This window comes from Nerophis lumbriciformis, linkage group LG25 (assembly GCF_033978685.3).
Source record: "Nerophis lumbriciformis linkage group LG25, RoL_Nlum_v2.1, whole genome shotgun sequence".
Classification (NCBI taxonomy): domain Eukaryota; kingdom Metazoa; phylum Chordata; class Actinopteri; order Syngnathiformes; family Syngnathidae; genus Nerophis; species Nerophis lumbriciformis.
Window position 1 is genome coordinate 12,945,623 of NC_084572.2, and position 13,584 is coordinate 12,959,206.

Here is a 13,584-nt window from a genome sequence, read left to right on the forward strand (position 1 = left end):
TTTTCACTTCTATAAACTATTGTCAGTCTTGGATCGGGACTCAAAATCAGATTGGAGTTGAGGCCAAAAAATGTTGATCTGAGCGTCCCTGACGTTTATATTTATTTCATTGCCTTGACCGTCTTTGTATTGCATTTGACCATCATTTCCCTGAAAGACATAGTAGAAATACTTTGGTGTGTAAAATGAATCAATGAAAATAGCCTAGTTGGGAAGGCCTGGCTGCGATAGTGGTGTTCCCTCCAATGCAGCAAGACAAGCAGGAGCAGCGTGCAGGTGGGAAGGAGTTTTAATTATTTAAGGCAGGACAAAAATACAAAAGCTCAGACGCTAACCGAGCGTGGAGCAAAAAAAATCAAATTGCCACCAAGGGTGAACAGCCAGGAATTCTAGAGTGCGGAAAAAAAAACACTTGAGCGTGGTGAAAAACAAGAAGTAATGTAAATGTCGCGAAAACCAGCGTTGACCCAGCAACTTGTGCTGGGTGACTGACAACTAGAAAAGGATGTGATTAACCAAAACACCTGGTGGGAACACTAATTACTAAACATGGTGTGGAGAATTAGTCTCCATGGAAACCAACAGTAAACGAAAAGAAACAGACTAAAACATAGGAGACAAGCTACATTATGTTTACATAATGACCCGGTGATGACAGCTTGTCCCTAATGTGACTCACTTATTATCATTATTGTGTGAATGCTCCAAAGCATTCACACAATAATGTGACTCACTTATTATCATTATTGTGTGAATGCTCCAAAGCATTCACTCATATGCTTTTCTACGCCAAAATTCATCTATTTAAACGTATTATTATTATTATTATTCTCCAGATTTCGGCACGCTCTACCTTCCACATTTTTCACCTGATTCAAACCGTTCCAACTTCAAACTGTTCAGCCTATTTAGGAATTGCGGGCTTTCCCTTGACAAATTCCAAAAATTCCTAGATTTCCCAGAATTCCAGGTTTTCCGGGACATTTTTTCCATTCAAAATAAATTGCCCATTTTTCAAACTTCCACCATTTCCACATTTTTCACCCGATTCAAAACGTTCCAACTTCAAACTGTTCAGCCTATTCAGGAATCGCGGGCTTTCCCTTGACAAATTCCAAAAATTCCCAGATTTCCCAGAATTCCAGGTTTTCCGGGACATTTTTCCCCATTCAAAATGAATTGCCCATTTTTTAAACTTCCACCATTTCCACATTTTTCACCCGATTCAAACCTTTCCAACTTCAAACTGTTCAGCTTATTCAGGAATCGTGGGCTTTCCCTTGAAAAATTCCCAGATTTCCCAGAATTTCAGGTTTTCCTGGACACTTTTCCCATTCAAAATGAATTGCCCATTTTTCAAACTTCCACCATTTCCACATTTTTCACCCGATTCAAACCGTTCCAACTTCAAACTGTTCAGCCTATTCAGGAATCGCAGGCTTTCCCTTGAAAAATTCCCAGACAATTTATGATATCATCTATGACTATCCAGTTGTGTAATGTAATATTCAATACATAAAGACATTTTAAATTTATATTCAAATTGTTATAATTATTTCCTGACTAAAATTTTCATTTGTATTTTAGATTCATATTATATACATCTTTTTTTTTAATTAGTGTTGTCAAATGACAAATTATTACAATCACACTAATCACACTTTCGATTTTGGATTGTTCATGATTAATCACAGGTCATTACTCGCTTGTGTAAATTAAATTAACTTCAAAAAAAGACCCCACGCAATTTTATTGTCAGAATGTACCACAGCACAGGTGTCAAACCCAAGGCCCGGGGGCCAAACCTGCCTCGCCACATCATTTCACATGGCCCACTAAAGCCTGGAATTAATTTATTTTCTTACTAAATGTATTCAACTTTCTATTTTGACAGGAAAATAAATATGTATTGCAAGCAGTTTCATATCTATTAAACTTGATCTAACATTTTGCTTGTTGAAATCCAAATAAGTACCTAAATATCGTCTTGACTCATTAGAATCAAGTTATCAAATTGTGCACTGTAAAATATATTTTTTTGGTAAAAAAAAAAAAAAAAGGTAGCTCAGTCGCCAATATTTTTCCGTAAATAAAAACAAACTGTGGTATTGTTTTACCATTTACAGTAATACACCGTGAAATAACAGCCATAGCCTTTTTCCATTTTCCATTTATATGCTGTAATCAAATTCAAATTCAAGACAAAGTTTTATGTTTTTGGTAATACTTTAGTATGGGGAACATATTCTAAGTAACAAAGACTTAATTTAGAGTTATTTGGTTAGGGTTAGGGCCATGGTTAGAGCAGTGGTTCTCAACCTTTTTTCAGTGAGTACCCCCTGTGAAAATGTTTTTAATTCAAGTACCCCCTAATCAGAGCAAAGCATTTTTGGTTGAAAAAAAGAGATAAAAAAGTAAAATAAAGCACTATGTCATCAGTTTCTGATTTATTAAATTGTATAATAGTGCAAAATATTGCTAATTTGTTGTGGTCTTTCTTGAACTATTTGGAAAAAAGATATACAAATAACTAAAAAGTTGTTGAAAAATAAACAAGTGATTCAATTATAAATAAAGATTTCTACACATAGAAGTAATCATCAACTTAAAGTGCCCTCTTTGGGGATTGTAATAGAGATCCATCTGGATTCATGAACTTAATTCTAAACATTTCTTCACACAAAAAGAAATCTTTAACATCAATATTTATGAAACATGTCCACAAAAAATCTAGCTGTCAACACTGAATATTGCATTGTTGCATTTCTTTTCACAGTTCTTTTTGACAGACATTTAAAAAAAATCTCACGTACCCCTAGGCATACCTTCAAGTACCCCTAGGGGTACGCGTACCCCCATTTGAGAATCACTGGGTTAGAGGGTTAGGGTTACAACCCTCTAATGCCGAATAAGGCATTAATAAGTACTTAATAATGACTAGTTAAGAGCCAATATGTTATTAATTTGCATGTTAATAAGCAACTAATTAATGGTGAATATGTTCCCCATACTAAAGTGTTACCATGTTTTTTTACTGGTGCACAAAATGAACGGTGCATGAACATCACCTTGTTCAAAGAACAAAACCAACACAACAAATTACACACCTGCAAATCAGTCTGACTTCTGCTGTTGCCGTATCGTTAATACGCCGATAGGGAGAAGTTTTTATTTACACGATGAGTCGGGTGTGTTTTGACCTCCACCGAACCCCTGAGGCAGACTCACCGAACCCCTCGGGTTCGATCGAACCCAGGTTAAGAACCACTGGTCTCGTCTCTTACGTGAAAGAATTAAATAATATTATTTGATATTTTTTACGGTAATGTGTTAATAATTTCACACATAAGTCGCTCCAGAGTATAAATCGCACCCCCGGCCAAACTATGAAAAAAACTGCGACTTATAATGTGAAAAATACGGTATATCCGGGGGCTACTATTTGATTAAATGCGGCGCATCCTCCTCAACGCACTCCACAATTTGACGTTCCTGCTACCTCTGTGCCCCCCCTACCCCCATACCTCCACCTCTCTTAGACTCCAGGGATACCGTATTCTGAGATCACATGACCATCAGCCAATCCCGCGCCCCACCCCTGTGCACCATCCCCTCCGGCGGTGCCTCACCAGCTCGGTGTAGATCTGCCCGGCGACAGCGGCGGCACCGCCCCGCCTTGCCCCGCCCACCGGGGGGTGCGGCTTTCTCTCCGTCGGGTGAAGTCCACCCAGGTGTGAAGGTCCCACGGACTGTACTTTTTTGCGAGACGGCCACACCTTGTCTTGTAGAGACGAGCGGATGAAAGGCTGAATAGAAGCCGGCGCTGTTGAAGCAATACATGGCCGCCTCCTCCCTGGTCCCCACAAAGACTCGTTGGCCAGCGGATCTCACTCAGGACTGTTCACTGTGGGGAAGGAGGATTCAATGTCACCAAAACGCTGCTTCAAGACAGCACTTTTTTTTAGTCCAGGGGTGTCCAAACTTTTTCCACCGACAAAAACTCCACTATCCTTAATGAATCATTTCATCTTGATTAATTAAACACGCTAAAATCCGCCAATTGTTGGTCAATATATGCTAAGCTGTGAAATAAATGTAAAGAAAAATACAATTTGTACTACTATTGTTTTTATTTCGTCAACTAAATTGCCTTTTTAACCCGCTGGAAAACGTACCAAATCCTTGCGAGCGCGCGTGTCCCAGCAACCCGCGGTCGCCATGACGGGACGCACGAAAATCATCGAAGACCATATACTGTAGAGACGCACAGGAAGTCGGCCATTTGGGGTTCGCAGGTGCCCTTTTTTGGGGGGAATTTGGGCCGTCTGCGGTTTTTCTTTGTTTTGTGTGTAACGTTCAAATGGTATTTATTAAGCTAGGATTTAGCATTTTTTTCACATACTTTTGTGTTTACTTTCACCATCCAAAAAAATCACCCAAAAACCTAAAATCCGCGTAAGGAATATTTAGATATGTATATTTTTTTTCAACTGTAAAAGTGTCTAAAAAGTGTAGGGATGGGTACCTTTCACATTTGAACGGTTAATCGTACTTAACTAGAGATGTCCCATAATATCGGACTGCCGATATTATCGGCCGATAAATGCTTTAAAATGTAATATCGGAAATTATCGGTATCGATTTCAAAAAGTAAAATGTATGACATTTTAAAACGCCGCTGTGCACACGGACGTAGGGAGAAGTACAGAGCGCCAATAAACCTTAAAGGCACTGCCTTTGCGTGCCGGCCCAATCACATAATATCTAAGGCTTCTCACACACACAAGTGAATGCAAAGCATACTTGCTCAACGGCCATACAGGTCATACTGAGGGTGGCCATATAAACAACTTTAACACTGTTACAAATATGCGCCACACTGTGAACCCACACCAAACAAGGATGACAAACACATTTCGGGAGAACATCCGCACCGTAACACAACATAAACACAACAGAACAAATACCCAGAACCCCTTGCAGCACTAACTCTTCCGGGACGCTACAATATACACCCACCGCTACCCTCTACCCCGCCCACTTCAACCTCCCCATGCTCTCTCAGGGAGAGCATGTCCCAAATTCCAAGCTGCTGTTTTGAGGCATGTTAAAAAAAATAATGCACTTTGTGACTTCTATAATAAATATGGCAGTGCCATGTTGGCATTTTTTTTTACATAACTTGAGTTGATTTATTTTGGAAAAACTTGTTACATTGTTTAATGCATCCAGCGGGGCATCACAACAAAATTAGGCATAATAATGTGTTAATTCCACGACTGTATATATCGGCATCGGTTGATATCGGAATCGGTATTTAAGAGTTGGACAATATCGGATATCGGCAAAAAAAAACATTATCGGACATCTCTATACTTAACGGTACTTTTTTTGTGTGTTCATGTGGTAAAATAAAAGCTAACTTTTTAAAATAATAAAAAATTTTTTTTTATTTAAAATTAACCACTGAGCACAGCTGTTATATCTTAGAGGGTTTTCCTAGTTGTGTTGCCATGGTCAGTAAGTAGTCTTTGCCATTAGATTTGAATGTGCCAGTCTTGTCTTTTGTTGAGCCCTACAAAGTGTTTATACTGTAAATATCGTATTTATTACATGTGCCTTGGTTGTAGTTTCACTTTACAAATTTGGAGGCGTTGAACTGGCCATGTAAAATCGCTAATGCTAATCAGTAGCATGCATACGGCATTTTCAATGTAAATTACTTACTTTTGGGCACTTTCTATCAAGCAGGCATTGAAAAATTGCAACATTAGCTAGAGGCTGTCCGCTACAAATGACGCCACATGCAATAAAAGGTCACCGATGGACTTTACGTAAATCGGTAGTACCGATGGAATTCAGTACCCATCCCTAAACAAGTTTAATAATCCCTTTTAACTTATGATGCAAATATATATGGAATATAACAACTCATGAACACATTTAGCAAACATTAGTCAATGTAGTGAAATACTGATTATATGCAGTACTAACTTCCTGTACCATGTTATGTACACAACACATGGTTTTTTTGTAGTGTTTTACTTTTGTGTATGTAGAAATAGCGCCTCTTAAGTGGCAGCTGGTTGCACCAGCTCTGTGCTCTTTTAATGTATTTTATGTTATTTTGACTTTTCCCTCTAGTTTTCATGTTTTGTGCACTTCTTGTATCGGCCACAAAAATGTCCTCATTGTGGGACCAATCAAGTCGATCTTACCCTAAATAAAGTGTTCCATTCCAAGAATACTGTTTTACAGTCACGCCTGAGTAGGAATTTCAAAGCCATGATGTGTGTATTTGTGTTAGTTGGTCACTTGATGGCAGTGTTGGCTTATCTTCCCGCCCTTTTCCCTCTGCAACTAAACGGCTGCTCTTGCTTTTTTGTTTGTTTGTTTTGTTTTGTTTAATATCGTCAATAAGAAAGCGGTGTCATGTTTTATGTTACAATTTGCATCATAAATCCGATTTCGCCGAACCAATTTTCGCCGTTTAAAGACTCGTCTGCAGTTTGAAGTCGGCATTTGGCGTCTGCGTCAACATCGTGCTACACTACGGTTACAAGGTTCTTTGTACAATATGTTCTGGGCCCCAAAAAAAAAAAAAAAAAGAAGCAAATTGCACTTTGGACACCCCTGCTTTCGCCGAAATGTGATTTTTTTTTTTTTTTTTTTTTTTTTTTTTTTTTTTTTTTTTTAAGGAAAGCACTCATGAAGTTTGTTTTGGGAGTGGCTTAATATTGTCTGGGACAACGCCACCAATACTAAAGTTCACGCACGTGTTTACTGACGACACATGTTCCTTCTTTTCCAGCGAAATCAAAAGCGGCATCTCGGACCAACATGTGTAAGTTTTGTACAGTAGACTAAGGGTTTCTTTCCACACTATATGATCATTATTACTGTCTTTATGTTTAGTGTGAGATGGAAATGTTCAAGGGGCCCGGGCCTCGATCTCACATGATGTTTGTACTCTTGTGTATTTAAACTGCAATAGTTTGGTATTCTGGGGGAGCTGAAGACCATGGTCACTGCTTCTTGACAGCTGTTCCTTGAGCAGGATAGGACCCCTTACCCAGTTTCGGACTAAGGGAAAGAGTGTATTGAGGTTTTGTACTGTGTGTGTGTGCGCGTGTGTGTGTGTGTGTGTGTGTGTGTGTGTGTGTTAATAAGCACATTGAACGATAGCACAGCTGTTATTGATCCGTTTTCTTAAGGTATATATTTATTGAGGGACAATTGCCAAGACCCTGAGCCCTTCCCTCAATAAAAATGATATCAGAGGATGCTCATTGTACCTCAGAAATGACCTACGTTATTTTATTTTTTTTAATAAAAAGGACACCACTAAGTCCCCAATAAGTTATTGTTAATTGTATCATTTTTTTGTATTTATTTACCTAAATAAATTGCAGTTACCATACAACGGTGTGTTCTAGACTGCAGTATGTGTGTTTTGTTTTTTGTAAATATTTGAAATGAGGTTGAATTCTATACTCCATAGCATCGTTCCTCTTATTATATATTATGTAATCACCTTCAGGTGTCTGTAACAGGTAAGGCGTTTTTGTAATGTTTGTGTAATATTTGATATTTTGCCAATTATCCTCATTCATTTACAGGAATTAATGATGTCAGCTTAATAAAACTTGCTGTGCAAATAATTACTACTTTAGTCTAAAATATACATATTTTATGTTTACACAGCTTCACTGATTTTTATTAATAATTGAAGACATTTTTAACATATTTTATCACATGACACACACATTTATTTATTAATATTTGTTTATCATTAAGATGCAAAGCACCGTTTTTTACGACCCCACATGATAGCTTGGACATTATCGTGTTCCTTGGGTTTTCTATCATTTCCAATATTATTTACATGTTTCTAGTTCCTGTGTTGTTTCCATTTCCTGTCCCTTCAGCTGTGGTTGAAATGCTGGTTTCCTCACCGAGTTCCTGATTGACAATCAGGAGACACACCAGTCCATCAGGAAGTGTCAACGCTGTCGTGTGTGAGTGTGAGCACGTCTCTTGTGTTCTATTAACATGTTTTTATTCACAAGTAGACCAATGCTGCAGCCATGTTTGGTACCTAATAAAAGGACCTTCTTAACTTGCACGTCGCCCACCGTCTCTGCATCCTGGGCCGCGCCAACAGCCACCGTGACACCCTTATTGGGGAACTACACTTTTTGGGGGAATTTTGCTTATCTTTCACAATCACGTCACGCCGTTTTTTTCTTTACGATTTTAAAGATAAAAAATGCTTGAAAGATGCGGCTAATGGGAGTCACTGTTGTAGCCTTCTAAGCCTTTTACAAACCCCGTTTCCATATGAGTTGGGAAATTGTGTTAGATGTAAATATAAACGGAATACAATGATTTGCAAATCCTTTTCAACCCATATTCAATTGAATGCACTACAAAGACAACATATTTGATGTTCAAACTCATAAACTTTTTTTTTTTTTCAAATAATTAACTTAGAATTTCATGGCTGCAACACGTGCCAAAGTAGTTGGGAAAGGGCATGTTCACCACTGTGTTACATGGCCTTTCCTTTTAACAACACTCAGTAAACGTTTGGGAACTGAGGAGACACATTTTTTAAGCTTCTCAGGTGGAATTCTTTCCCATTCTTGCTTGATGTACAGCTTAAGTTGTTCAACAGTCCGGGGGTCTCCATTGTGGTATTTTAGGCTTCATAATGCGCCACACATTTTCAATGGGAGACAGGTCTGGACTACAGGCAGGCCAGTCTAGTACCCGCACTCTTTTACTATCAAGCCACGTTGATGTAACACGTGGCTTGGCATTATCTTGCTGAAATAAGCAGGGGCGTCCATGGTAACGTTGCTTGGATGGCAACATATGTTGCTCCAAAACCTGTATGTACCTTTCAGCATTAATGGTGCCTTCACAGATGTGTAAGTTACCCATGTCTTGGGCACTAATACACCCCCATACCATCACAGATGCTGGCTTTTCAACTTTGCGCCTATAAAAATCCGGATGGTTCTTTTCTTCTTTGGTCTGGAGGACACGACGTCCACAGTTTCCAAAAACAATTTGAAATGTGGACTCGTCAGACCACAGAACACTTTTCCACTTTGTATCAGTCCTTCTTAGATGAGCTCAGGCCCAGCGAAGCCAAACGGCGTTTCTGGGTGTTGTTGATAAATGGTTTTCACCTTGCATAGGAGAGTTTTAACTTGCACTTACAGATGTAGCGACCAACTGTAGTTACTGACAGTGGGTTTCTGAAGTGTTCCTGAGCCCATGTGGTGATATCCTTTACACACTGATGTCGCTTGTTGATGCAGTACAGCCTGAGGGATCGAAGGTCACGGGCTTAGCTGCTTACGTGCAGTGATTTCTCCAGATTCTCTGAACCCTTTGATGATATTACGGACCGTAGATGGTGAAATCCCTAAATTCCTTGCAATAGCTGGTTGAGAAAGGTTTTTCTTAAACTGTTCAACAATTTGCTCACGCATTTGTTGACAAAGTGGTGACCCTCGCCCCATCCTTGTTTGTGAATGACTGAGCATTTCATGGAATCTACTTTTATACCCAATCATGGCACCCACCTGTTCCCAATTTGCCTGTTCACCTGTGGGATGTTCCAAATAAGTGTTTGATGAGCATTCCTCAACTTTATCGGTATTTATTGCCACCTTTCCCAACTTCTTTGTCACGTGTTGCTGGCATCAAATTCTAAAGTTAATGATTATTTGCAAAACAAAAAAAGTTTTTCAGTTTGAACATCAAATATGTTGTCTTTGTAGCATATTCAACTGAATATGGGTTGAAAATGATTTGCAGAACATTGTATTCCGTTTATATTTACATCTAACACAATTTCCCAACTCATATGGAAACGGGGTTTGTAAAACAACTTCAAAACCTTCCATCAACTTTATATATACACACTGCAAGTTTATATATAATGTAGTAACAGACATGTTCATAACAATATGTTCAATAATTACTGTATTTTCATCATTTTTATCATTTCCGGTACCGATTTATTCCACATATTGATTTCTGTTTCCATAGCAGCGCACGTCTGACTTCTGGCAACATGTGTGTTCCTACTTTTGGAATCAAACACGTGTTTTCTAATCCTGGCAGACTTAGTAACAGACAACAAAAACGACTACTTTTGGACAAATGAGGATTTACAACCTTATATTTTTGCAGCTAAATATATTGCTGCTTACAGAAGCCAGCACAAAGGAAGAGTCAGACGTTGGAGCAGACGGAAGACGAGAGAGTGAGGTGAAAGCAATTTTGATGCTATAAATAAGGAACTTGGAGACGAGCTATTTTGACATAAATGGATTGCTTTCCCAAAATCAACAGGAAACGTCCTCAGCCAGCTGGACCAAACAGACAACTGTCCATTGAGTGAGTCACTTTAATATTGATCATGATACACGCAGCACGCCATTCTTGTTAGTACAACTACAGTACATACGCTGTCTGGCGAGCTCAGCTGTGTACAAACAAAACATGAAATGTGGGCGAATACTTTACAGATACCGTAATATCTGTAATTGTACCTTATTGCTCTTTTATCCTGCACAACAACGAGCTAATGCAACGAAATGCCATTATTATCTATACTGTAAAGTTCAAATTTGAATGACAATAAAAGGAATTCAAAGTCTAATATGATTGTTCATGTTTTTTAGTCAGTATAAATTGGTGTAAAATCGCATTGTGTTGTGCATTACAAACTCAAACGTGTTTTGTGTTGTCTGAGAAACTAGCTTATCTCTTGCTGTAGTTAGCTTTTACGGCTAATACCGTAGCATGTCGATGTGTTACTACGATAGAAAAAGTTTCTCAGTGTTCGCTCTTACAATAACAATGTCGCTACAGTTTGGTTATGATACAGGTTACAAAAAGTAAATGAAGTATTGTTGAAGTTTTTTAAATGCATTTTTAAAGTGATTTAGTGGTAGAAGTGATTGCTCCCATTAGCTGTATTGCTAGCCACCAAGAACGATACGATTTTTATGTTAGAAAGCCACAAAAAAAAACGTTTGTCTTGTCTCTCATAATGATTGTGAATGATTGGCAAAATTCCAAAAAAGTGCAGTTTCCCTTTAAAAAAAACAGTAAGGTGAGAAGATTTTCTGCATGCTTTGAATGGGGAAAAGTAGCACCATATGGTGGACACATGAAAGCTGCTATTGTGAATATAAATATTAACATGAAATGATTGCATTAGTTTAAGTATGGTTGAATGTGAGATCAAAATTATTTTCAATGGTACGTTTTTGTGTCGCTTTCTTTTTAATGCAAATTCAAGAAACAAAGATGACAGTTATCATCGCAATGTTAAAAATAAATATCCTCTGGCAAATTGAACCCATATACATTACAATCAGCCAAATAATAAACAAATACATCAATAAAATCATAAAGGAGAAAAAATCAACAGACTAAAAACTCCTTTGTTCCCTGTGCCATCAAACTATTAAGCTCAATAGGAGCGGTACAATGCACAGCAATGACTTTCTGCCTTGATTATTATCATTATTTCTAAAAGGTAAATGATTTCTTCATCCTATATTATTCAAATGTATATATTAGCTGTTGACTGTGTGTGCTGTGCTGCTATGGCCAATGTCCCTGTATACTGTGTTGCTGCTATTGGAACCTTTACTTGCAGGCGGGCACACGCCCATTAAGACCAATCAAACATAAGGTGTGCATTCAATAAGTGAAAGTGGACAGTACAAAATATGTGACATCTTTACTGACCTCTTCATGAAACATACATAGGTGCACCCTGCCTCTGGCCTTCAGTCAGCTGGGGTCGTCTACTGACCCTCAGCACGAGAACATGACAGTATTTACAGCGGAAACATACACTATATTGCCAAAAGTATTTGGCCCCCTGCCTTGACTCACATATGAACTTGAAGTGCCGTCCCATTCCTAACCCATAGGGTTCAATATGATGTCGGTCCACCTTTTGCAGCTATTACAGCTTCAACTCTACTGGGAAGGCTGTCCACAAGGTTGCGGAGTGTGTTTATAGAAATTTTCCACCATTCTTCCACAAGCGCATTGGTGATGTTGGTCGAGAAGGCCTGGCTCTCAGTCTCCGTTCTAATTCATCCCAAAGGTGTTCTATCGGGTTCAGGTCAGGACTCTGTGCAGGCCAGTCAAGTTCATCCACACCAGACTCTGTCATCCATGTCTTTATGGACCTTGCTTTGTGCACTGGTGCATAGTCATGTTGGAAGAGGAAGGGGCCCGCTCCAAACTGCTCCCACAAGGTTGGGAGCATGGTATTGTCCAAAATGTTTTGGTACCCTGGAGCATTCACATTTCATTTCACTGTCCAACTCCTGAAAAACAACCCCACATCATAATTCCTCCTCCAACAAATTTCACACTTGGCACAATGCAGTCCGAAATGTAGTGTTCTCCTGACAACCTCCAAACCCAGACACGTCCATCAGATTGCCAGATAGAAAAGTGTAATTCGTCACTCCAGAGAACGCGTCTCCACTGCTCTATAGTCCAGTGGCGACGTGCTTCACACCACTGCATCCGACGCTTTGCATTGGACTTGGTGATGTATGGCTTAGATGCAGCTGCTCGGCCATGGAAACCCCTTCCAGGAAGCTCTCTGCGTACTGTACGTGGGCTAATTGGAAGGTCACATGAAGTTTGGAGCTGAGTAGCAACTGACTGTGAAGAAAGTCTTTGCACTATGCGCTTCAGCATCCGCTGACCCCTCTCTGTCAGTTTACGTGGCTGAATTGCTGTCGTTCCCAAACTCTTCCATTTTAATATAATAAAGCCGACAGTTGACTTTGGAATATCTAGGAGCGAGGACATTTCACGACTGGATTTGTTGCACAGGTGGCATCCTATGACAGTTCCACGCTGGAAATCACTGAGAACGGCCCATTCTTTCACAAATGTTTGTAGAAACAGTCTCCATGTCTAAGTGCTTGATTGTATACACCTGTGGCCATGCTAAGTGATTAGGACACCTGATTCTCATCATTTGGATGGGTGGCCAAAAATAGTGTATTTGCAGGTTGATTTAACAGAGAAACACTGCCGCCTAGTGGACATCAGTCAGCTCTACCAGTGTATTGGACAAGATGTAGTGAACCACTTTCACCACTGAGTGTCAGTGTTGGACCCCAAGTAGTCATTAGTCTCAGCACGTTATCAAAGCAAACACAACATTAGGAATAAAAAACATTTATGCTGAAGGGACTTCTTTTTTCTTTTTTTTTATTTATTAAGCATTGGTTCACTCATTTTCAGCATTAGTTGACCAAGCTAATAAATGCAACACAATTACTTTCTCTCTCTCTCCTCACTCTCCCAGCTGGCTGAAAACTCTACCCGCCCCCTCTTTGTGGCCCTTTGATTGTGTGTACGTCAGTGTTGTCACACACACACACACACACACACACACACACACACACACACACACACAGTGCACTCTCTCGACAACATTATCTTTTCCGGAAATTGCTTCCCAAGCACAGCCGGAGCCCCATTAGGAAAGAAGAGCTCTGCTGTAACCTTTTTAAA

General features: G+C 39.3%; 1 protein-coding gene across 5 annotated transcripts in view; it reads left to right on the forward strand.

Moving 5' to 3' along the window:
* plppr2b (phospholipid phosphatase related 2b) overlaps positions 1 to 7,428 on the forward strand; it is a 165,285-nt gene extending 157,857 nt beyond the window's left edge. For all 5 annotated transcript variants that reach the window (XM_061983765.1, XM_061983764.1, XM_061983762.1 and 2 more), the window contains exon 8: positions 3,540 to 7,428. In XM_061983765.1, the coding sequence (XP_061839749.1) occupies positions 3,540 to 3,642 (103 nt within the window). In that variant the 3' untranslated portion in view covers positions 3,643 to 7,428. The remainder of the gene's footprint in view (positions 1 to 3,539) is intronic.
* The last annotated feature ends 6,156 nt before the right edge of the window (positions 7,429 to 13,584 follow it).